Genomic DNA, 27,391 nt, shown 5'->3' on the forward strand with positions numbered 1-27,391 from the left:
TTGGAGGCATATCTGCACCAAAAATATGATCTGACCGAAATCACAGATCAGACCACTTTCCACTAAACACAGACAACAAAAAAAAATCCTGTTTGAGTAGAAATAAATCAGCAGTACTAGCAACTAAAAAATTTAAAAAAGGAGGAAAAAACCCCAAAAAAACGAAGCAAGCAAGCAAGTAGCAGATAGACACTCAGGCAGACAACCGTTTATAAATCAGCACATATCAGCTGTTAAAAATATAATGCACAGATAAACTCTGATGTTGATAGGAACGATCTCACCCCTCCAGGTTTTGAACGCCTTAGGGTCCTAGACTTATACAAGGGTGTAGGAATGGAATTGTGCAGGCCACAATGATAAATACAAAAATGAAGACAGGAGAGGCAAAACTGGATTGCAGATAAAAAGTTTGACCAGGAGAGCCAGGAGAGAGCCAGCAGACCAAGTTAGAAAGCCAAGAGGATTGGCGCTCGCTACAAGGACTAGCATGTAGCGATGTTAGTAGCAGCATTAGCCCAGCCAGATCAGTGTGCCAGCTACATCAATTAGCAGGGGTTGGGTCCGGAGCAGCACAGCATAGCGGTGCATCGCAGGACAGAGGAGGTGGGGGGCGGAGCTTCGACCGACACCCGGTCACATGCCTGCTCCTTCCTCTACCCAGAATTCTTTCCTTGGTAAAGAATAACCCCTTCAATTTTAAAGTGCCAATATTATTAAATTTTTTCTTTTTGCCATTTATATATTTATAAAATATAAAATTTTTGGGATTTATGTTAATGTCGTTAGCTATTTGTTTTTCTGTGGCTAATTTTGCTAACTTGATTTCATTTTTACATTTCCTATTGAAATCTTTGTAAATCTTTGTACTCTGCAGGTGTCAGCTGTATGTTACAGCCGACACTTCACTGTAATGGTCGGGATCGGAGATAACTATGATCCTGGACGTTTAACCACTTAGCCGTAAGTAAGCTGTAAGAAAGAAGGGGGATCCTTCTGTCACTCCATCAGCCCCCCATGACGTGATGGCGGGGTTCCAATTATTGTCATGGCAGCCTGGATACCTAATGAAGGACCCCAGGTCTGCCATCTTTCTGCTATAATTAAACACTACCAGTGGCCGGTAAAAATGACAATACACTGCAATACATGGGTATTGCAGTATTTTATACCAGCGAACAAATGATCACTTGTTCATGTTCCCTAGGGAGAATTTTAAAAAAAATAAAAAAAAGTGTTAAAAAAAACGTTCTTAGTAAATGTACATAAAAATAAAAAATGATTAAAAGAAACATTTCCAATTTTTTACAACAATGTAAAAAAAATAAACAATTGGTATCGTCTAATCTGTAAAAGTCGTAACTATTACAATTTAACATTAATTAAACTGCAGGATGAAAGTAAAAAATAAATAAATAAAAGGATAATATAAAAAAAAAATGCTCATATAAGCTCCCCAAAATATATTTTTTTTATAAAAAGTGATCAAAAGTCGTTTGTACTTAAAAATGGTAAGAATAAAAATGACAGCTCGCACCGCAAAAAGCAAGCCCTCACACCACTCTGTTCACGTAAAAATAAAAGCGTTATGGCTCTTAGAATATGGCGACTCAAATTTTTTTCATTTTTAACAAATACTTTTGTAAAAGTAGTACAGATTCATAACAAAAACGTTATACATTTGGTATCGGCATATTCGTATTGACCCGCAGAATAAGGTTAACATGTCGTCTTACTGCACAGTGAACACCAGAAAAACAAAATACAAAAACAATGGAGGAATAGTTGTTTTTTTCCCATTTTCCTCAATGTTTTGTTTTTCAGTTTCCCAGTACATTATATGGTACAGTACATGTTGCCAATAAAACAATGACTCGTCCTGAAAAAGAACAAGCCCTTATACAAAATAAAAAGGTTATGGCTTTTGGAAGACGAGAAGGCCAAATTGAAAAACCCGAAAAATGGCTGCGGCGGCATGTGGTTAAAGTTTTGCCAGCACAGTGGCACCCTCTCCATTCAGGTGCAGCCCGTCCCTACTGTAGAGCCTGTAGCCAACCGAGAAGATAGTTTAATTCGGCAGAGGAAGAGCCTTGTTAATGGGATGGATACACAGGTGGATGACACATTACAATACAGTTATTAGAAATCTGTGAGCGGTGCATCTGTGTGTCCATCACATGACCAGGACACGTTTCAATCTCTGGAAGTAAACAATGAATGTTCCTGTTCAATGACTACAAGCAGAGATCTTAAAACCCGAAAGGAATTTATACAGAAAGTATATTAGAAAGTTGCATAACTTACTATATGACAATGAATACGTTTTATTTGCTGAAACTGGAATACCCCTTTAAACTGTTCTCTTTGTATTACATGCATCATTAATAATTGCTACCATTCAACAAAGTAGCAAAAATAGATCTTTAGAACTCGAAGATTAGCTGCTGCCTGCCAAATTGTTCAGGCCGAACAACACATCTGATTTCAGCTGCCAAGTCTGGAAAGCTATTGGAAGATTTTACAATGTACTTTAAAAGTTCTGTTTCCTTTCTGAAGAGCAATCAGGCACTCGCACAATAGAACTGAAAATAACTATTTGTGTTTTGCAGGATGCTTAGGATTTACTGAGCTGATTTACATTCCAGTTGCTCAAGTAGTTCACTTTCTTTGAAATAGCGCATAATGATTTCACCTTGGCGCGATTCAATTAACAATATCCACATGATAAATGCCAAAAAAGCAAGTTCACACCATGATTCAAGAAATAATCTATTATCAGCTTGTTTGTGTACTGAGGATCATTGCCCTGTTGCCTATTCCAGATTCAGACAATCTTGAGTTAAAAAGAGTTGAAGTTTTCTTAACTTATGCCCCATTCACCTCCCTATTTTGGCATACGTTACGTTTATCACATACACCGTGAAAAGCTCCTGACGTATATGTTAAATGTAGACTTTGATGGATGCCTGACAGTGGCTATTATGGCATCCATTTAACATGTATACGTCATTAAAAAAAAGTCATGGAAAGCTCACGATGTATACATTAATCTAATGATCGTGGCATACCATACAATGGCATCCGTCACTCATAGGCTCCCATTTAAAAAACTTATACCATGTAGTATGAATGGGAGGGTCATCTCCCCCATTCAATCTTCATCTGGAAGTTCAGGCCAGGTACCAGCTCACCTGGCGGACTGATAGTGGGGGGCCTAACATAAGTGGGACCCCGACTTTTCAAACTTTTACGCATATTGTATGGATATGCCATAATTGGCTATGCTGGGAAAACCCATTTAAGCTGCAGTGGAAAGTATCCGGGACAAAATAATTTCATGTGCACCAATATTCTGATTACTTCTTTATTGTTTTTATCTCCCCCCTATATATATATATATATATATATATATATATATATATATATATATATATATATAGCACCATAGTCCACAGCGCAGTATACGGATTTTATTCACATCAAGCCTGGCTCCGGTGGGGCTCAAAATCGATTTGTCCTATTTCACACACACTGTAATGACAATTTTATAGGAAAGCAGATGATTCAGGACTGTATGTTTTGAACTGTGGAAGGAGACGGCTTGAGGTGCCCCGAAATGTCTTGAGTCTGTGCCTATGTTTGTGGTGACTGTTGTGGCTCATTGTTGCCCATACTTTCTACCTGGATAATACATATTTTATAATTGGAACTGTGCTCTGAACCAACGAAACAACTAGCTAGATGCAGTCTTGTAAGGGAAGTCTGGATTAGGAAGGACGGACTATCTTGGAAGTTCAAAGAATTCCCAAAGACTTCTGTGAATGGCCAAATACAAAAACAATATTGGAGAACCTATTCCACATACATATTATGTTAGGAGTTGATTGTAAGTGTATGTTCACACGCTGTGTTTTCAGGCATTTTTCCCGGGCATAAACACCTGGAAAAATGCCTGGAAAAACTGAAGCTGAACGCCTCCAAACATCTGCCCATTGATTTCAATGGGAAAAACTGTGTTTTGTTCAGGCAACCATTTGAAAAAACAGGGCGTAAAAAAAAGCCCCGTAAAAAGAAGTGCATGTCACTTCTTCAGCCGTTTTTGGAAAATAGCTCCAAAAACGGCTCCAAAAAACGCATCAAAAAACGGTTGATGCTTTAAAAACGGATGAAAATCAGAGGCTGTTTTCCCTTGAAAACAGCTCCGTATTTTACAGCCGATTTTACTTTAGCATGTGAACGTACCCCACGGTAAAAGTACTATAAAATATAGTGTGAATAATAGCCAGGACTCCTCTCTACATTTCCAGTTTCCTCTTCTTTCTTTGTTTCATTAAGATTTACCTCTAACGGTATGTTCACACGCTAGAAAAAACGGCTGTAAAATACGGAGCTGCTTTCAAGGGAAAACAGCCTCTGATTTACAGACGTTTTTTATGCATCAAGCGTTTTTTGATGCGTTTTTTACTGCTGTTTTTGTAGCTGTTTTTCTATTGGCCAAATGAAAAACGGCTCCAAAAACGGCTCAAGAAGTGACATGCACCTCTTTTTACGGGACTTTTTTTACGCGCCGTTTTTAAAACTGGCTGCGTAAAAAATGCCCCGTGGGAACGGAACGCTGTTTTTCCCATTGAAATCAATGGGTAGATGTTTGGAGCCCCCGAATTTTCAGCCGTTTTTCAGGGCATTTACGGCTTGAAAAACGGCTGAAAATTGGCCATGTAAATATACCCTAAGGCTATGTTCACACGCTTAACAAAACAGGCAAAACAGCCCCTGATTTTCAGCCATTTTTTAAGAAACTTGAGTTTTTTGCAGCGTTTTTTTACGGCCATTTTTAGAGCGGTTTTTCTATTGAGTCAATGAAAACGGCTCAAAAAATGGCTCAAAAAGTGACATGCACTTCTATTTTACTGGGCGTTTTTTTGCACCCCGTGGGAACAAAATTCAGTTTTTCCCATTGAAATCAATGGGCAGATGTTTGGAGGCGTTTGGGCGTTTACGGCCCGAAAAACGTCTGAAAATAAGCCGTGTGAACATACCCTAACCATGATGCACATTCTGACCACTTGATCAATGGGTCTTATATCACTGTATTAGTCCTCAGTTTAGTTTTATACCAGCCATGATACAAAGTTGTTAAATTCATGATTAAATAATTTATTACTCATTTAAATGTCACTTAAACAAATTATCATTTAGAGCGCAGGACTTTCATAGTCTGAAAACTCACGATTTTTCTCATTTGAGTTGTTGGCCTTGGGTTCAAACTAAGACCTCAGCGCACCAAACGGTATTGCTAACTATTGAGTCACTATTTGTATAAGACATCAGAAGCAATATGCTGTATTTGATTTTTGCCAAAAATTGGAGTAAAAAGAAGCTGCTGATTCGCAATGTAAAATCTGTAAGAACTCCCAACTATGATGCATAATTTATAGTACTAGTCTCCTCATATGGGGCCACTCCGCCTCCAGGACCCAGGTTTGACTGCGATCTATGCACCCTCTATAGTTCCATCCCTGACAAACATATCATCAGCCCAAATAACTCTACCCTGGTATCAGATGTGCAGGAAACATTTGCAAATTATGTGTTACTTTAAGATATACTGGGGGGGGGATTTGTCAATTGTTCTATGCCAGTTTTCTGTCATGGAAAATGTGCAAATGCCGGAAAGTTACAGTTTGTGCAAAGAATTTACTTTTGTGGCGTTTGTGCCGCTCACACACTTTACCAAAAAGTAAGCAGAGCGTAGTAAAAAGCTGACAAATTTATTAGAAATTACGCCAGAAATTGACATAAATTATAGAGCAAATATGACTGACTTTCTGGCACATGGATGGCCAGAGATGTGCCTAATTTATTAAGAGGTGTGCGCCAGTGAACTTTACTGTATGAAATACCAGTCTTAATAAAATCCACCCACTGTACTTCTAAAAAAGAAACGCACTTTTTGTAGAGAATGGACTTTGTACTAGTCCACTAGATCACAAATGGTGAAGTCAACCTTCTGAGAAACACACCAACAGTATATACAATTGTTCTGCTAAATTGCTTTAATAATGAAGATAGTTGGAGCAGTCATATAATATTGCCGGCAGGTTTCTTGACTTTTTGGTTATGATTACCAACAGTATGTTTGGGGGAAAAGGAGAGGCACTTCACGAAAATAAAATCTTGCCAACTGTTCAGCATGGGGGTGGTTCTGTTACTTTGTGGTTGTGTGGCAGTCAGTGGTAATATTATGTGGATAAAAAGAAGAAGGGATTCTCCTAAATATGTAATCCTGGAAGCTAATGTTACACTGTCAATGAAGAAACTTAAAGGAGTTTTCCAAGTTCATTTTTTTTTAAAAACACACTGAAATGACATTTGTACCTGATAAAAAACAAGTTCCTACCCTAGAATTATATTTACTTTGCAGCCGCTGTCTGCATCCGCATCGTGCACGGTTTGTTTACATCGCGGGGCTGCATCTCCACCAGACAGCGATGTAAGGCGCTGTTCTGTACAGAGTACAGCGGGACCGCGCATCCGTTTTCCCTGCTTCTAAATTGACCAGCCCCTGTATGTCACGTCACAAGTGACGTCTCGTATATTGGTGAGGGACTAGCGGCTTCTTCACCATAGGATAGGTATACGGGATGTCACTAGAGCAAGAACCATAGATTACGTCACAGGTCACGTGACGTGCGGCCGCATCTAGAAATGGGGGCACTATCCTAAAAGTAAGTAAAGTACAAAGTTGATCTTGCATCCAAGCTAAACTCAATATCAGCAGGAAAGTTTATCTTGGGAAACCCCTTTAAGCTAGGAAGAAGGTGGATATTACAATAAGGTGTTCCAAATCATACCTTAAACTACTTCAATAACAAAAGAATAAGATTTTGGAATGTAATTCAATATTTCTGAAAATCTGTGAGTTAATCTCAAACATGCTATGAAACCAAGTCAACCATAAAATAGTCCTCATATACCATAAAACAATAAAGCCATTTGCCCACACGGTACCAAACAATGCCAAGAGGGTGCCATACTTTCAGACAAAGAACAATAGTGTGCCCACATAGATCCAAAAATGAAACACATTGTAATAAATGCTACCCACATAAAGCCAGCATATATGTAAGGCTCTGTTCACATCTGCGTTGGGGTCCCGTTCTGACGTTCCGTCGGAGGTTTCCGTCAGAACGGGACCCTGAGCAGACACAAACTGAGACCGACGGAAACCAGAAGTTTCCGTCTCCATCACCATTGATTTCAATGGTGACTGAGCCGGTGCCCGTGGTTTTCGTTTGCCTATTTTGTGCACCGGACCAGTAGTTTTTTTCCCGGAAACAATAGCGTAGTCGACTACGCTATTGCTTCTGGAAAAACGACTGATCCGGTGCACAAGGGACAAACGGAAACCAGGGGCACTGGCTCCGTCACCATTGAAATCAGTGTCAGTTTGTGTCTGTTCAGGGTCCTGTTCGGACGGAACTTCAGAACGGGACCCCAACGCAGATGTGAACAGAGCCTAACCAGTGCCCACAGAGTGCCAAACAGTTCACAAATAGTGCCTGCCAAAGAGTGCCCTGAGAGTGCCATACATTTCCCAGATAAACAGTGCTACAATCTCCAGTCCTTCCATTACAGAGGAGTGTTGACATACAAACATTTCACGGTTTCCTTTCGTTCAAAACATTTTGACTATAATAATGGGGCAAAATATTAAAATTCAGTGGCTCTTAACTACTCCACCAAAGTAAATTTAAAGAGCTGTAATTAGAATTAGGTAGAGGTATATAGTGTAAAGAAGTCCTATATGGTGATAACACATACTTTAGTGAAGAGAGCAGACTGTAGTAGTGGTAGCAAACAGGAAGGTACAACCATTGAACGGGAAGTGTATAAAAAAATACACTGGGCGCCATAAGCAACAAACGACTGGACACCAGGGACTCATACACTAAACCAAAGGAAACAAGGACTGGTAGTGTACGCCAAAGACCCCATCCCCACTATGGAATCAACCAATCCAGATATCTCAGATACTTCTATGAAAAAGTTCATATTTAGCAAATTCCTTAGTGTTCTTATAAGGCTACGATATACAATACACAGGCTCTAAGGAGCAAATAACAATTACTAGACTGTGACAGTATTTTTAATGCATGTGTGGCATTTACATTATTAGTAATGGGTCCTATTAAATGTAAGACAATAAAATGTTTTCAAGGAATTAAGATAAAAGGGTAACACAGAGTGTTGGTTGAATGGATGTCGGCTTTTGCGGTCTATCTTAACAACCAATAAGGTAGCAGATTTCAGTGGACTGGTTTCCTTATGCTGCATATGCAATATGCAGTTAAATAATATATTATAGTGTACAAAGTTGGGATTATTCCATTATAATCAGTGTGCTATATCAAGCTGACTGTCTAGTGATAAGATCCTACTGTACGTGGCAAAAAATATATAGACTATAGAATCTGCTCTAAAGTGTACAATGCTGATACCTGAAGGCTATGTTAAAGTGTTTTCTGTTTTAATTACTGGTGGTACTATACTATCAAGTCCCTGATGGTCCTGCGTATAATATACTGTCAAGTCCCTGGTGGTCCTATATATAACATACCGTCAAGTCCCTGGTGGTTCTGTGTATAATATACTGTCAAGTCCCTGGTGGTCCTATATATAACATACTGTCAAGTCCCTGGTGGTCCTGTGTATAATATACTGTCAAATCCCTAATGCTCCTGTGTATAATATACTGTCAAGTCCCTGGTGGTCCAGTGGATATTATCAGTGAAAACAGTGAAAAAAATAAACCTAAAATGAAATTTTTATGCCACACTGACCTCTAGAGACTAGCAATTTGACGCTTATGTTTCACTTGTGACCCAGAAGCTGGGTAATGTTTTATAAGTCATGCAAGTGAGCATTGAGTGTAGAGTATTCCCATAGGAGAAACCATTTTCAAACCATAAAAAGTCCTTAGAAAAGTTCCAGAAACGTCTACATAAATATATATAATTTAACCATTGTGCACTTAATCATCAGAAAATATTGTATTCCCATTTCATGGCATGTCACTCACTAGCTTTGTAAATGTTTGGTTAATGGTTTATTTTTTTAAATTTGTAACATTTCGGGATAATTGTGACCAGCTCACACCAAGCCACGTCCCTGCCATTAGGGCATGTGCACTTATAGGTACGGGGTCCCCTGTCCGGGACTCCCACCATTAGTCACAGCAGAGCCATTGGAAAGGGTAGACCGGCAACATTGACAGAGCTTCTTACCAACTCTCCTGGAGACTTAAGGGAAGATATTGTCTATAACCTCATGATGGGTAAGATCCTCTTCATTTACTCACAAAAGGAAAATTATTACTGGTAAAATATTCAGTAAAAATTCACTATTTATGCTATTCTCTCGACTTCATACAAAACATAGTATCCATCTCTGGATCTGGTGGTTATGTTTGGTAGGTGTTTTGTCTTACTTAATCTATCCAAAGGAAGAAAAATCTTCAACATTTCAAAAGCTAAGAAACACACCCAATCAGCCCAAACCCTGACCAATTATTCTTAGTCTAAGAACGGGCACTTAGGCTGGCAATGTTATACACTGTTTTCTTCCTTATGCCACGTGATGGCTAGAATACGTACATATACTGTATATTATCATTTTACGACAACAAATGGTGCAGCCGTAAATATTTTTTTTTTCATTTTTTATACATATAATAAATTTGGCACATGCCATGTACTCATTTTTTTGGTGTAAATTTGTAGCAGAATTATTGTGCTAAATCTCCCCCAATGATTTGTTGCAAATGCCCATTATTGGTTCTATTGGCAGGGATGAAGGGTAGTCTTAAATGGAGTTTGTCTCATCTGGACCACGCCTTTCTTAGATTGAAGCTGCCACAGCTGATCATCGCAGTTCTGGATTCTCTAACCTCTAGCGATCAGCTCCACGTGGTCTCTTATTTCAATTGCATGGGCCACTGTAATGAGAATGTGTTATGACGCCAATTCAAATGAGTGACCAACAACGTAATAAATGGCTGCATTGGGTCCACAAGAGTTGGAACTGTTCTTTGCAGAAACTCCCATTTACCCCTCTATGATGCCCATATGCCCTAATATAGCGTATGGAAAGGGGTAGCCTGGATGAAACAACCCCTTGAACTCCTACAATATTAACAATGTTTGTATGAGACAATTCTTAATAACGGAGAAGAACATTTGTAAGATAATCATAAATGATCTTACCATACAACTCCTCTGTGTCCAGGTTACTGGAAAAAATAAAAATAGTTTAAAGTTAAAATATATCAAAATTGAAGTAAAATTGCAGTTTCAATTATGAAGCTAAAACACAATTGTTATGTCTCATCCTGATTTTTCACTGGAGCCATGTTAAAAATAGATTCACAAACAGATATTGCCAATATTTCATGCATAATACTAGATTGCTGATTTTGTATTAGCTGCAGATGTTACCCCAGGGGGACATGATCCACGTTTCCTGTATGTGGAAGGGTACCTCTCGTATATTAGTGTCCGGCAGAAAAAAACGTGTCTGGGATTTTTCCTCATTCTTCGGAACTTTGTACTGCGCACGCGCTGAAATGTACATTCGCAGTGCAAAGGAAGAATAGGCCGCGGCCGGGCATATTTTCAGATTCTGCTTGACTTCTGTGGAATCTGAAAATATGCAGACTGCTACCAAGTGAGGCTGGTGACGGCTCGGGAGTGGACCAATCCAGTCACCTGACCTCATGTCAGCGTTATGGGGTCAAGTGACTGGACTGATCCAATCCAGGGCCGTCGCTGACCCCAGTCAGAAGTGGAACTCCGCTGCTGCGCCGCATGACCTCCTCATCTCTTCCTATGGTGAGTCACATCAGGCCGGGGGTAGAGTGGTAGCAGTAGGCTACTGATCTCCACTCTATTTGCAGTGTGGCGCTAAGAGCAATGGGGGGGGGGGAGTGTGGCACTAAGAGAAAGGGGGGAATGTGGCACTGAGAGAAAGGGGGAGAGTGTGGCACTAAGAGCATGGGGGTATTGGCACTAACAGCAAGGGAGGGTTTGGCGCTATTTACAAGAGGGGCTGTGTGGCGCTATCTACAAGGGGAAGCTGTGTGGCGTTATTTACAAGGGGGAGCTGTGTGGCACTATTTACAAGGGGGGAGCTGTGGCACTATTTACAAGGGGGGCTGTGTGGCACTATTTATAAGGGAGGAGGTGTGTGACGCTATCTACAAAGGGGGGGGCTGTGTGGCGCTATGTGGTACTATTTACAAGGGGGCTGTGTGGCGCTATCTACAAGGGGGGCTGTGTGGCGCTATTTACAGAGGGCACAATGGGGGCATGGTTACGGATGGGGCACATTTATTGTGTCAGGCACTGAGGTATCATTATTACCATCTGGATTGCGAGTTTGTTCAGATGGGGTATAGGTGTGGAGGGTGCTGGAAAAGTGAGAAACCAAAATGTCTGTGTCAAATTCTGCAGAGACGAGTCGTGGCTGGAATAAGTCGTCACAGTGGTCTGGGCCGGATGGAGAAAAAAAGGTAAAGTGAACGGCTCTAATCAGAGAAAACATCACGTATGTTAGCGTGGGAAACCTACAAACGAGGCTTTGATTGGTGAGTTACTCCTAGAACACTGCACACTTTCCCAGGCAATGATTTTGTAATGTGTCCGTAAAAATTTTGGTCTGTCTGTGATTTTTAGCTCACTTGTCCAGAAATTTATGAAGGGTCTCACATTGTAGAGCTGCTTAAGCTGTCCCATACCTGGCGTGACACAAAGGAAATATGCACAAAATATACCAATTACAAATCCAGCTCTGATATATCTGTCACTTTAATATTTATGCATGAACTGTCTTTAGTTTGTATTTCCTATATACAATGTCATCATTGGTTAAACCTTACATTAGGAGCCATGTTTGTACATACAAGAGAATGCTGCAGTTGAGAGAAATCCTTCAATTCTGGTTCCTGAGAATAAAGTATTTGACGGACACATGGTTGTGTTCAGTAAAAGCGTTCCCCCTCCATGGGGAATGAAGCCTGTAAGCACACTCTGCTGCTTCCTATGTCGTTTCCCTCTGTGATACATGGATGACCCCATTTGAGGCATTAAAAGTCAGCCCAGCTGCTACGAAGTTGGTCTTACTACATCTCTCGAGGAAAAAGCTGAATGCAGAATAAAATCAGAATGTATTTGTAGGTTTCTGGAAAGCTGCTTTCACATAAAGTCTTGTCATGTACCGTATACCTGAATGACTGAGCTTCCATTCATGAATATTTGAATAGGTTTGAACCGCCACATCTCAAAGAATTGAAATATTGGCGAGCACTTGAAATTGTCAGAATATATTCAGAACCCTATCGGATCTGACGCTGATATTTCTTGATTAAAATTGTGCATAATCTCTGATCCATCAATGGATTTTTATTCTAAATTTTCTATAGAATTATCCATGGTCAGTGTATTCTGAACTCAATTTAAATACAAAGCATTATCTTCCTAAAATAATACCTTATCTTTCATTTATGCTTTCTGCACAATACGGACACCACAAAATAAAGCAATGATAGCATAATAGTCTAGCGCCACCTAGAACCTGAAAATCAAGATGTGACTTCAAGTAATCCCCCCCATGTTAAACTAAAAATATTCTGGTAGCTGAGATATATAGAGCTGTTTGTTAAGGGTCTCACATTGTAGCGCTTCTTAAGATGATCCCTTTCCTGGCGTGACATGAAGGAAATACGGTGGTAGATTCTCAAATTTTTAGAAACTCTCATATTTTACAACATATTTTTCTTAATGATACTGTAATAACCTTATCCTGCTACCTTTTTCTGTTCCAGCCACTACTCTGCACACTGCGGCAGGGCTGCCTAGGATGCACAATGGCGCAGATGCACTATGCACGACCGCTCAGTAAATCAGTAACTATAGTTGAGGGGGTAAACCCGACGGAAACCTCCAACGGAACCCCTCAGTGGAAAGGAACGGTGATGTGAACACAGCCTTATAGTCTATAAATACATACTTTAATTTATATATTTTATAAAGTTACCCAACCCTAACTCACCCTAGCGGGAGAGAGAGAGGAAAATATAAAAGAAAAACCTACATTAAATCCCAAGTTTAATTTTTTGTTGTTCACCCGGGTGCATTATCCATTTGCTTCATTAAGAGATACATTTCTACTTACCACTTATGTAGTACCTTTTTTCAATGAGCTTGGTCCTATTAACCTGTTGTTTCCACGCACTTATGAAACTAGCATGAATTGAATCGTACGATGTGAGTAATTCAGAGATATTTGGGAAGTAGCTCTATAAAGATCTGACCATTGTAATTTTCCCCAAATCCCCCTACCAGTTATTTTGTGATGGAATAACCATATTACCATTAGAGGAAAAAACCTAGTATTTTATAAATAACACATAATACCAGACCCCATCTATTCCTATTGGATTTTAAATAGTCCAAAATATGAAAAGGTAAAATCTTAAATCTTTATTTATTCATCGCAGTCCTGTAGGCATAACGGAGTATCTGTCTATAATACCCCTGTTCAGAAATACCATATGTTAATTTCAATTCTTTAAAGGTTTTTAAAATGGTATTATTAAATAAATGTGCTTGTAATTAATTAACATCCTAAATTTCCTTTACAGCAAGACATACCTGAACCTGAAGACATGAACCATTTATGAGCAGATATGTGAGCCCATTCTGTTAAATGTAATTTTGATGTGATAAAATAAAAATGAAAATTAGGTTGTGCCTCTTCTCCGTCTACTATCGGTCTACTGTTTGATAAAAGACAAAAAAATATACAGCGCACATGGTGCATCATCCCAAAGGATTTCTGGAGATAGGATTAAAAGATGCTTGAGTTGTGCTCAGCTGATAACGTTGTGCTAGGAGCACAACGTCCTGAAGCGTATATATCAGTAAAGAGAGGACTGCAGCACGGGATTCGTAGGAGGACCACCAGGATTCCGTTGTAGAGATCAAGTAGATGCAAAGGGGAAGGGCAATCCCTCTTTGGCGCTGTCCCTCTTGGTAGTTAATTTGTTGTGATCTTCCCTCGATCATCTACTTATATCGGTCTAGACCTAACATTCTGCTTAATCCAAATTTTGTTCCCCTCTCAGATTAGATCTTGGACAATTGATTCCCATGTTTTGGAGATCTAAGACATTTCTTTTTTTCAAAATTTTTGTAACATGATCAGCTACACCTATCACCCATGTTAGGGGCAGTCGTTTCCAAATTCTAACCTTCACCTTCATCTGCGATAGAATTGAGAGATTATTAAGCTCCACATAGTTCAATGGGAATTCATATAACTTCATACCCAAATAAACAAATTATTTCCCCCAGTTTAACCTAAAATCCTCCAGGAAGCGAAGGGGGGGGGGGGGGGCAAATCAAATGAAAATCAAATTAGATTTGCACCAATTAATTTTAACCCCCCGCAGGTTGTCCAAAGATTTCATACTTGCGGCTGACATTCTCCAGCCACTCCATTTCATCTAGAAAGAGGAACAGGTCATCTGCGTACCCAAAAAACCTGTACTTATAAGGACCAAGAGAAAAACCCTTAATCTGTTCATTAGATCTAATTATAATAGTAGGTATTTCTACCAATATATTGAACAATATTGGTAAGAGAAAAGACCAATTGAATCTAAAGGTCATTGCATCCAAAGAAAGCAGTCCCCCTTTTGTCGGTGCATATCGTAAATGAGTAAAAACTCTAATATTACTCTCCAAATATCTACCCCATAAAAATCTGAAAACATGTCTGATCCTTATGAATAATGGAGTCAATCACTAACAAAATGATTGACCAATATCGGTGTTCAGCAGTGATAAAAGCCGATAAGACTCCACAAATCTCTCTTTTTTTTAATATAATAATGAATTCCGCTTCATTCAATAATGCTGTGAGTTTCCCTACCATATATGAATAGCGCAAAACCTCTAAGAGCTCTGGAAATAAAAGCTCCTGATAAAGCCTATAGATTTCATATAGAACACAGTCCAGCCCAGCTGCTTTATTATTTGAGGCTCCTCCAATGTGGACCATCTAACCTTTATCTTTAGGCTATACTTAGAGGATTTTCCAAATTATCTAGATGCTACTTTATATCTTTATTATCATGTCCACAATTAGAGCGATATAGTTTTCAATAGCAAGAAACAGATATCTCCACTATTTTTTCTGGATCTAATACCCACTGACCTATATTATTTTATAAAGCAGCTATAAAGTTAGGGGGATCCTGACTACATGTTGTTCTTGCTGGTAGTTTACTTGCCCTACTTCCAAAATGCTCTGTCTAGCTATATCAGTTTCATTCATGAAGGTTTCATATCATAATTTGGTATCTTTCTAGAGCTCTTCTGTCATACACTATATGGACAAAAGTATTGGGACAAATCTCTTAATCAGTGAATTCAGGTGTTTCATGCAGTTCCGTTGCCACTGGTGTATAAAACCAAGCACCAAGCCATGCAGTCCGCCTTTACAAACATTTGTAAAAGAATGGGGCATTCTAAGGAGCTCACTAAATTTGTGCTTGGTACTATAATAGGATGCCATCGTTCCAATAAATCAGTTTGTGATATTCCATCAGATTTTTTATATGCGATCTATCTTCAAGATACGCTACTTTCATAGAATATAACTTGTTTTTCTGCCTCATTTTGGCCATTTTCATAGATATACACTACCGTTCAAAAGTTTGGGGTCACCCAGACAATTTTGTGTTTTCCATGAAAACTCACACTTATATTTATCAAATGAGTTGTAAAATGACTAGAAAATATAGTCAAGACATTGACAAGGTTAGAAATAATGATTTTTATTTGAAATAATAATTTTCTCCTTCAAACTTTGCTTTCGTCAAAGAATACTCCATTTGCAGCAATTACAGCATTGCAGACCTTTGGCATTCTAGCTCTTAATTTGCTGAGGTAATTGGGAGAAATTTCACCCCATGCTTCCAGAAGGCCCTCCCACAAGTTGGATTGGATTGATGGGCACTTCTTGCGTACCATACGGTCAAGCTGCTCCCACAACAGCTCTATGGGGTTGAGATCTGGTGACTGCGCTGGCCACTCCATTACAGATAGAATGCCAGCTGCCTGCTTCTTCTCTAAATAGTTCTTGCATAATTTGGAGGTGTGCTTTGGGTCATTGTCCTGTTGTAGGATGAAATTGGCTCCAATCAAGCGCTGTCCACAGGGTATGGCCTGGCGTTGCAAAATGGAGTGATAGCCTTCCTTATTCAAAATCCCTTTTACCTTGTACAAATCTCCCACTTTAACAGCACCAAAGCAACCCCAGACCATCACATTACCTCCACCATGCTTGACAGATGGCGTCAGGCACTCTTCCAGCATCTTTTCAGTTTTTCTGCGTCTCACAAATGTTCTTCTGTGTGATCCAAACACCTCAAACTTCGATTCGTCTGTCCATAACACTTTTTTCCAATCTTCCTCTGTCCAATGTCTGTGTGCTTTTGCCCATATTAATATTTTCCTTTTATTAGCCAGTCTCAGATATGGCTTTTTCTTTGCCACTCTGCCCTGAAGGCCAGCATCCCGGAGTCGCCTCTTCACTGTAGACGTTGACACTGGCGTTTTGCGGGTACTATTTAATGAAGCTGCCAGTTAAGGCGTCTATTTCTCAAACTAGAGACTCTAATGTACTTGTCTTGTTGCTCAGTTGTGCAGCGGGGCCTCCCACATCTCTTTCTACTCTGGTTAGAGCCTGTGTGTGCTGTCCTCTGAAGGGAGTAGTACACACTGTTGTAGGAAATCTTCAGTTTCTTGGCAATTTCTCGCATGGAATAGCCTTCATTTTTAAGAACAAGAATAGACTGTCGAGTTTCACATGAAAGATCTCTTTTTCTAGCCATTTTGAGAGTTTAATCGAACCCACAAATGTAATGCTCCAGATTCTCAACTAGCTCAAAGGAAAGTCAGTTTTATAGCTCCTCTAAACAGCAAAACTGTTTACAGCGGTGCTAACATAATTACACAAGGGTTTTCACGTGTTTTCTAACACAATGTACCATTAGATCACTGGAGTGATGGTTGCTGGAAATGGGCCTCCATACACCTATGTAGATATTGCATTAAAAACCAGACGTTTGCAGCTAGAATAGTCATTTAGCACATTAACAATGTATAGAGTGTATTTCTGATTAATTTAATGTTATCTTCATTGAAAAAAACTGTGCTTTTCTTTCAAAAATAAGGAAATTTCTAAGTAACCCTAAACTTTTGAACGGTAGTGTATCTCAACAGTATCTTCAAATAGAGGTATTCTGCCACCTGCCTCACCTAAGCGCACTCTAATTTCAGAGAGGTCCATACAGATCTGTCAGAGGCGTAGCTAGGTTCCCCAGCACCCGGGGAAAAAATTCAGTTTGCCCCCCCAACCTCTTTCCCGACATCTCCTTCCCCCTCGCCATGTTTGTTTTCTCTACCAATCAATGAGGTGTCTTTTTCCCATATTTTGTTTTAATGTTACTCGAGCATAAAGCTATTTGTACATTTTACAAGCAATATAGTTCTATATACAACACCAGAGACAAGCTCATTACATATATACAGAATCAGAACAAATCTCAGTACATATATACAGCACCAGAACAAAGCTCAGTACATAAATACAGCACCAGAACAAAGCTCATTACATATATACAACACCAGAACCAAGCTCAGTACATAAATACAACACCAGAACCAAGCTCAGTACATATATACAGCACCAGAACAAAGCTCATTACATATATACAGCACCAGAACAAAGCTCCGTGCATATATACAGCATCAGAACCAAGTTCAGTACATATATACAGTGCAAGAACCAAGATCAGTACATATATACAGCACCAGAACCAAGCTCAGTACATGTATACAACACCAGCACAAATACAGCTCAATTTAGTGCAACCCCTGCCGTATAGGCTTGCACTAAATAGTATACAACTTCCAGCATGGCCCAAACAATGGTAAGGATATGCTGGGAGATGCTGTTTCACAAAAAAAGATTATACCACCCATTGTCTCGTTGCAGATCATATAGTGACTACAGTGCTGATTAGAGGCAGAATAAACATTTACATTAAGTGACTCACAGGTGACGTCAGATTCTAGTTGTTCTTTTTGTCTTTTCTTCTCCATGCAGTCCAGACCTCTATGACGACTTCCCCCGACCACAGCCCATTTCTGCAGTTTGCAACTCAGATGTCTTCAACTTCTCACTTTTCAAACATTTCTGCACCTATACACAAAGATAAAGTTCTCATGTTGTCAGACACTGTGCCTCTAAATATAATACACTGCACCTCTAATAATAATAGCACCATACCCGGTATCCCAAACACACACCGTGCCCCCTGTAGATATTGCCCGTCATAGATCATCCTGTAGACAGTGCCCTACAAACATCCCCTGTAGATAGTGACCCCCATATAGACCCTGTACATAGTGTCCCACATATAACCCCCTGTATATAGTGCCCCACATATAGCCCCCTCTGTAGATAGTTATCCACATATAGCCCATCCCTGTATATATTGTCAAACATATAGCCCACCCCTGTAGATAGTTCCCTGCATATATCTCCCCCTATAAATAGTGCTCCACATATGGCCCACCCCTGTATATAGTGCCTCACATATAACTCCCCTAATAGTGCTCCACATATAGCCCACCCCTGTATATAGCCCGCCCTATAGATAGAGCCTCCCATGTAGATAATGTCACTCACATTTTTATTAGGATAAAAAAAACAAAAAACTTTACATACTCACCTTAATCCCGTTCCCGCGCCGTTCGGTGGCAGTGCAGACCTGCTCTCTTCTGAGCAGGTCTGCTGGGGTTGAACGTTGTAAGTGGTGTGATGATGTCATTGTGCCGCTTACGTCGTTAAAATGTGCTTATTGACAGGGCAAGTCATTTTGCCCTGCCAATTAGCGCCTTTCATAGATGCAAGGGGACGCGATGACGTCATCGCTCCACTTACATCTATGAAAGGCACTGATTGGCAGGGCACTATGACTTGCCCTGTCAATCAGCGTCTTTCAACAACGCAAGCAAGTAATCGCGCAGCTTGAGTCGTTGAAAGGCGCCGAATGACCGGGCGCAGAACATACCCGGCCATTCATCGCCTAAAGTGCAGGAGGGGGTGGCGGTAGCTGGTTTCAGTGGCGCCCCACTCCCTCACAGAGGCAGTAGGCCGCCATCATGGACGGTGCAGCCCTGGCGCGATCCCACCTTCCCTCTTAGTTGTGCCCGGGGCACATGCCCCGCTTCCCCCCTAGCTATGCCCCTGGGATCCATGATACATCAACTTTAACACCCGCTGTCTGATTGGCAAGGGATGATAATGCAATATCCATTTTTTGTACTGTTTTAAATATCTCTGGCAGCATTTCTTGATTATTCAGCGTGGAATTAACTCTGGTATTACCAGTTGTAATTACTCACTCTATAGTCTCCTTTCCAAGAGATGTGCCAGCTGGATCTAATCTCTTTCTTGCGCATTACCTACTTTCCTATTATTATTCGAGGCTTTAGTGGGTTCAACTACAGGAAGGAGGGGGATACTGGGCAGCCTCTAGTTTTAGGTAGTTTTGACTGCATGTCTGTTATGGAATTGCAATTTGACCGATTCCCCAAAGGCTGCTGGAGATTGTCGGGAGAGAGCGTGCACATAAAACCGCAACTTCGAATCCATCACAACTCTGATCGACAGTGTCTAAGGCGACCCTAAGGTGTTCGCCAGAGCCGACCGCAAGGTGAGATGGACTTTGCTGCTTAGGACCCAATTTGTCTTAGCAGAGTTCAGCATTGGATAGGAGGAGCAATGCAACCTAACCAGCAGGAAACCAGACAGCCAGGGTATAAATAGAAAGTCCAAATCAGAAGGCAAGCGGATATCAGGAATAGCAAAGGTCAAAACCGGCTGGGAGCAGATAATCCAAAGTCAGCAAACAAGGGGGTTAACGACAGACAAGCCGAGATCAGTTTCCAAAAAGGTCCAGAAGTCAGAAGTGCAGGGAATGTAGGAAGCTTGATCAGACAACAGAAGACCGGAAAATTCACAAGCACTGACAGATGGAGGAGGCTGGGTATAAATACTAATTCTACACCCAAAGGCAGAAAGACAGACAACAGAGATAGGCTCAAGGTAAAACAGAAATGCCCAGAAGCCAGAACCATAGTCATGGTAACCTTAGGGAACAGGCGTTTTCCTGACAATATCGATGGACTTCTGTACTTGTATTAGATTTTCCTTCTGGGGTTCATGTAAATTAAAAACAGTATCAATGGACAGTGTTACAGCTCTATATAGAGACAATTTAAACAGTATAAATGGAGAGCATCCTAATTTAATACAGAGACCAGCAGCTTTAACCCCTTTAGGACACAGCCTGTTTTGGCCTTGTGGACACAGATGATTTTTTCAAATCTGACATGTGTCACTTTATGTGGTAATAACTTCGGAACGCTTTTACCTATCCAAGCGATTCTGAGATTGTTTTCTCGTGACATATTGTACTTTAGGTTAGTGAAAAAATTTGGTCGATAAATTCAATATTTATTTGTGAAAAACTTTTTTGTATTTGCTTGTAAAACAGATAGTAATACCACACAAAATAGTTACTAGTTAACATCCCCCATATGTCTACTTTATGTTTGCATCATTTTTTTTCACGTACTTTTATTTTTCTAGGACGTTACGAGGCTTAGAACTTTAGCAGCAATTTCTCATATTTTCAATAAAATTTCAATGGGCCATTTTTTCACGGACCAGTTCAGTTCTGAAGTGGCTTTGAGGGCCTTATATATTAGAAAGTCCCCATAAATCACCCCATTTTGAAAACTGCACCCCTCAAGGTATTCAAAACCACATTCAGAAAGTATTTTAACCCTTTAGGCGTTTCACAAGAATTAAGGCAAAATAGAGGTGAAATTTACAAATTTCATTTTTTTTGCCAAAATTCATTTGTAATAAAAAAAAAAATCTGTAACACAGAAGGTTTTACCAGAGAAACGCAACTCAATATTTATTGTCCAGATTCTGCAGGTTTTAGAAATATCCAACATGTGGCCCTAGTGTCCTAATGGACTGAAACACAGGCCGCAGAAGCAAAGGAGCACCTAGTGGATTTTGGGGCCTCCTTTTTTTTAGGAATATATTTTTGGCACCATGTCAGGTTTGAGGAGATCTTGTGGTACCTAAACAGTCGAAACCCCCAAAAAGTGACCCCATTTTGAAAACTACACCCCTCAAGGCATTTTTCTATGGGTATACTTAGCATTTTGACCCCACAGTTTTTTTGCAGAATTTAGTGGAATTAGTCTGTGAAGATGAAAATCACCTATTTTTCTGTGGAAACATAGAATTTTTTCATTTTTACAAGGAATAAAGGAGAAAAAGCCACTCAACATTTGTAAAGCAATTTCTCCCGATTACGGCAATACCCCATATGTGGTCGTAAACTGTTGTTTGGACCCACAGCAGGGCTCAGGAGGGAAGGAGGGCCTTTTGGATTTTGGAGCGCAGATTTTGCTGGATTGGTTTTCAGTGCCATGTCGGGTTTGCAACGCCCCGGAGGGACCAAAACAGTGGAAACCCCCTAAAGTGACCCTATTTTGGAATCTACACCCCTCAAGAAATTTTTCTAGGGGTATAGTGAGCATTTTGGCCCCTCAGGATCTTTTTTAGAGCTAAGGTGACCAAAAAACAGCGATTTTGGCGCTTTAAATTCTTTATTTATTACAGCGTTCACCGTGCGCAATAAATTACGTTTTAATTTATTCTGCCGGTCGGTACGATTACGCCGATACCATATGTGTATAGTTTTTTTTAAGTTTTGCAGCGTTTGCACAATAAAATTAAGTTTCTATAAAATAATTTATTTTCTGAGACACGCTATTCTGAGCCGTAACTTTTTTATTTTTTCGTCAAAAAAGCTGTGGGAGGTCTTGTTTTTTGCGGGACAGGTTGTAGTTTTTATTCTATATCTTGGGAGGGGTGGTGACCAAAAAATAGCGATGCTGACAGTTTCATAGTTTGGGTCGTTACGAACACGGTGATACCAAATATGTGTACTTTTTTTTAACGTTTTCATTTTTTCCCTATAATAAATGACTTATTATAGGAAAACAAAACCTTTTATTTTTACACTTTTATAAATCATTTTTATTAACTTTTCTTTTACTTTTTACACTTTATTTTTTTTGACCTGCAGCTCTGATCGCTGCTAGAATACATTACACTACCTAGGTAGTGTAACGTATTCCAACTGTCAGTGTGACGTCACAGTCACTCTGACAGTTGGTCTACGAGGATCAGCAGAGGCTGATCCTCATAGGCTGACATAAATGGCAGACCTGGGGACCGTTGTCTGGCCCCCGGGTGCCATCACAAGCATCAGAAGCCCCCAAGATTGCATGGGGGCTGCTGATGCGCTACAAACCCGCTACATGCGGAGATCGCAACCGAGCCCCGCATGTAACGGGTTAATTGCCGAAATCAGCGGCCATGAGCTGCTGATCGGCAACACTGGAGTATCAGCTGTCGGGGACAGCTGATCTCCAAGTTCCCGATGCACACTGTCGCCGACAGTGTGCCATCGGGAACAACACAGTGACTTCCTGTCACTCTGACAGGAAGCCTATCAGGACCAGCCGTTGTTCGGACCATTGTTTGGCTTCCGTTTGCCATAGTAACTATCAGCAAACCCCGCGATTTCGGAACGGGGTCTGCCGATATGTTAGAAACCCCCAAAATTCGGCGATTGCACTCGATCGCCGAATTTAATGGCTTAAATCGCCGAAATCAGCGGCAAAGGACCGCTGGCCGGCAAGGTAGGGGTGTGTGTGTGTGTGTGTGTGTGTGTGTGTGTGTGTGTGTGTGTGAATATAGAGGTCTGGGGTGTGATTAATCTAGAGTGTCTTTTTTCCCCTCCACCAGATAGAGCAGAGGAAGCAAATGGTGTCAGATATGAGCTGAAAGCAGCCAGTAGCAGTGTGCTGTCAAATCTATGTCAGAAGCAGCAGCACAACAAGCTATGTACAAAAGCTATACAGACTCTATAGAAGCAAAATGGTAGAATTTTTTTTAATGAAGACTAAAAATTTGCTTAATTTTGCAATTAGAGAGCAAATAGACAATATAAAAAAATAATCAGTGCTCACTGGAAATAACTACAATAATAACAACCAATAATAACCAGCATATTCACCTACATGATTCTTTACATTGCTTTATACGTGCCATCACCAGATGTTATAGTTATTATTTAAAGACATCTTTGTACATCATACAATTAGGTTATAATTGTTGATATAATTACAGTAATGCCTATGCCCTTTGATTCAGTGTGTACAGATGTACTCATGGCTGCCTGTTATTCTTCAATGTGCTCTCTGGTATAATTTGTTAATTATATTGATTGATGTATACTTGCTTTTTCTGGGGTGTATTGTCTCACAGTAGCGCACTGTTTACTCATCTTTTATTATTTAGTAAAAAAAAATAAAAAAAAGAGAGAGAGTGTTGGATAACCATGCTGCACATGATAATTAAAGAAGCACTCTGGAGATTTTTTGCTTCCGCCACCTCCATTTGAAAATAAGATGAAGTGCAATGTAGTGAGGTGTATTGACTTACCGAATGCTTTATTTTATCTGTAGCCGCTCCGTTCCCTGCCGGCATTTGAACAGGTGATTTTTAGTTTGATTCCCTGAATGCAATAATACCTCAGACCATTGACGTATTAATATCTCAAATTAAGGGTTAAAAAAAGCTTATCACAGAGCTCATTCAGAATAAAAGATGAAAGGAACTGCAAGCATAGAAAAACTTGCAACGTTTCAACCCATGTAGGGTCTATAAAGACCCTACATGAGTTGAAACGTTGTAAGTATTTCTATCCTTTGTGAATAAATACCAACACATTTTTGGAATCTCTGAGGGCTGCAGTTCCTTTCATCTTTTATTCTGAATCTCCTTGAACCACCCATTACTCGGGATTTGTTCCTTCCTCCTTATGATGTATACCTGGCTGTGCTGCTGATCTCTTTGAATTTATTACAGAGCTTGACACAGCACTAAAAACTGACAGACTGATACTAAATTCAGGGAGATTTATTAATACGGTCTTAAAAGTAGACCAGACAGGCAGAAACTGCGACTAAAAAATACCAGCGGCGCAAGCATTTTAGACGCTTTTCTCTTCCTTATGTCATGTCATGGCTGGCATACTTTACACCACTATATTGTGCCAAAAGAATGGCGCACATCATGAATAATTTTGCGAATTTTACAACTCCTCTTAGTTATGCCCTATTTTCAAGACTCATTTGAAAAGTGTTGTCTTTAAATTAGTCTAAAACTCACTGGCACGTACATCAGAATTTTTGGTGCAAAATGAGCCCGAATTCTGGCACATTTTATTGCATTGGAGCCTTTATGAAAATCTTTGCTGGTGTGATAATTAAATAGGTGAAATGCTGAATAAAGTTATCAGAGCTCTTTCCCTCTGTAAAATAAAAAAATGTGTTTTCCCATTCAATGAAATTACAAACCATAGAAAAAGGGACATATATTTACTGTGTCGACGCCCGTGGTTAATCAGTCTGCACCTGCTCCTAAGTCTGATAGAGTGACTCGATCATCTACCACTCGGGCTGGGAGGCTGAGAAGTGGGAGAGCCTATCACAGCCTGGCCAGACGGAGCTAGCTCCCGCCCTCTGTCTATTTATACCTTCATTTCCTGCTCCTCCTTTGCCTGTGATTCTGCCTGTTTCCTGGCTCTGCTGCTGCTTGTACTATTGACCTCTGCTTCATATTGACCCTGGCTTTACTGACTACTCTCCTGCTCTGCGTTTGGTACCTCGTACACTCCTGGTTTGACTCGGCTTGTTCACTACTCTTGTTGCTCACGGTGTTTCCGTGGGCAACTGCCCCATTTCCCTTAGCTTCTGTGTACCCTTGTCTGTTTGTCTGTCGTGCACATATTGAGCGTAGGGACGTCGCCCAGTTGTACACCATCGCCTAGGATGGGCCATGCAAGTAGGCAGGGACTGAGTAGCGGGTAGATTAGGGCTCATCTGTCTGTCTCCCTACCCCGTCATTACATTTACTTTAAAAAAATCACAGAAAATAAAAAGGCTATACTTACTGATACAAGGGCAGGCTCAATCACCAGCTTCCAGTAGGATGCAGACAAGCACAATGCTTTTTTCCGTGTTTTGTAATTTATTTGAGTGTAAGGACTCATAAGATGATGAGTACCCTTGATGCGGCTTGCGTATAATCTTGTATATTTTTTCAGGATGCAGCCAGACTTTTTAATGCTGGGGATAGTGGGGTGTCAGTATGTTTTTTGGTGCACCTAGATAGTGCTGGGCAGCCCGTCTGATCTAATAGTATTGGCGTGATTAATAGGCTGTAAGCCGGCATGGTGCACTACACGTAACCGTGTCACTGACACCCTTGTATAAGCTTTATCTGTGTGCAAATGATAATACTAAGCAACCACCCCCCTCATGAATAGTAGGGGTGAGAGTGGTTGTTCATCAGTATTTTGCACGTGTGTAACCTTCCTCCATGTAGAATTGTGGCTTGTCTGCATCCTGCTGGGAGCTGGTGATTGAGCCTGCACAGGGGTGGGATTCAAATTTGTAACAACAAGTTCCTGTTTTTTGGACGAAGACATACGGGCCACCGGTAGGGGGGGTCACAGTGTTTTGCGGCGTATCGCGCCATTGAAAATTATTCTAATAATAAAATAAAACAATTACGATATTCCAAATACCCCCTACATTAAAGTGGACTCTAAATAAAGAAATTCCCAGTCCAGAATGCTTTAGTGTGGATTGCCACACTATGTATATAATTATATAAGCGTACAGACCTACCCACACATTATATTAAACTCACCCATTACTTTTAGGCCTATATGCGCACATTCAATATCCTCAGCCCATTTAGTCAGGCTGTGCACATGAGAAGGGTGGAGGACAGTGCGGCGTGCAGAGTAAGCCGCGACAACTCTCCCGAGTAATGCACAGATACTGTGTCAGGAGCAAGCTCAGTACATTAATACAGCACCAGAACAAAGCTCAGTACGTATATACAGCACCAAAACCAAGCTCAGTAAGTATATACAACACCAAAACCAAGCTTAGTACCTAAATACAACACCAGAACAAAGTTCAGTACATATATACAGTACCAGAACAAAGTAAAAAACATATATACAGCAACAGAACAAAGCTCAGAACATATATACAGCACCAGAACAAAGCGCAGTACATATATACAGCACCAGAACAAAGCTCAGTACATAAATACAACACCAGAACCAAGCTCAGTACATAAATACAACACCACAACCACGTTGTAATGATAGGGGTAGGGAAACGGACAAGTGAGCCCTAATCTACCCGCCACTCTGTCCCTGCCTACTTGCAACGACCCTCCCTAGGCGACGGGGTACAACTGGGCGGCGGTCCCTACGCTCAGTAAGTGCACGAGACAAACAGACAAGGGTACACAAAGCTAAGGGAAATGGGGCAGTTGCCCACGGCAAGACCGTGAGCAACAAGAGAGGTGAACGAGCCGAGTCAAACCAGGAGTGTACGAGGTATCAAACGCAGAGCAGAAGAGTAGTCAGTAAGCCAGGGTCAGTATGGAGCAGGATCAAAAAGTCAGGAGCTGTAGCTGGGCCAGGAAACCACACGAGAAGAATCACAAGCACTGGAGGAACAGGAAAGGCAGGTATAAATAGACAGAGGGCGGGAGCTAGCTGAGTCTGGCCAGGCTGCGATAGGCTCTCCCACTCCTAAGCCTGCCAGCCTGAGTTGTGGAAGCTGGAGTCAGTCTCAGAGGCATAGACTCAGGTGACGACTGATTACCTATGGGCGTTAACCCCGCTGTGCCTGGCAGATCCTTTACACATGTTCTATACATATATACAGCACCAAAACCAAGCTCAGTATATATATACACCGCACCAGAACAAAGCTCAGTACATATATATATATATACACACACAAAACACCAGAACCAAGCTCAGTATATATATATATATATATATATATATATATATATATACTGCACCAGAACAAAGCTCAGTATATATATATATATATATATATATATATATACACACACACACACACACACAACACCAGAACCAAGCTCAGTACATAAATACAGCACCAGAACAAAAGAACCAAGCTCAGTACATATATACAACACCAGAACAAAGCTCAGTACATATATACAACACCAGAACAAAGCTTAAGTATATATACTAGTC

General features: G+C 40.5%; 1 protein-coding gene across 1 annotated transcript in view; it reads right to left on the bottom strand.

Annotated features, from left to right (window-relative positions):
• Positions 1–27,391, bottom strand: part of NECAB1 (N-terminal EF-hand calcium binding protein 1) — a 218,528-nt gene that overhangs the window by 139,779 nt on the left and 51,358 nt on the right. Inside the window, exon 4 of the mRNA XM_075826018.1 lies at positions 10,266–10,291. Within this exon, the coding sequence (XP_075682133.1) occupies positions 10,266–10,291 (26 nt within the window). The remainder of the gene's footprint in view (positions 1–10,265; positions 10,292–27,391) is intronic.

The sequence above is a fragment of the Rhinoderma darwinii genome, chromosome 5 (genome assembly GCF_050947455.1).
Source record: "Rhinoderma darwinii isolate aRhiDar2 chromosome 5, aRhiDar2.hap1, whole genome shotgun sequence".
In the NCBI taxonomy this organism is placed as follows: domain Eukaryota; kingdom Metazoa; phylum Chordata; class Amphibia; order Anura; family Rhinodermatidae; genus Rhinoderma; species Rhinoderma darwinii.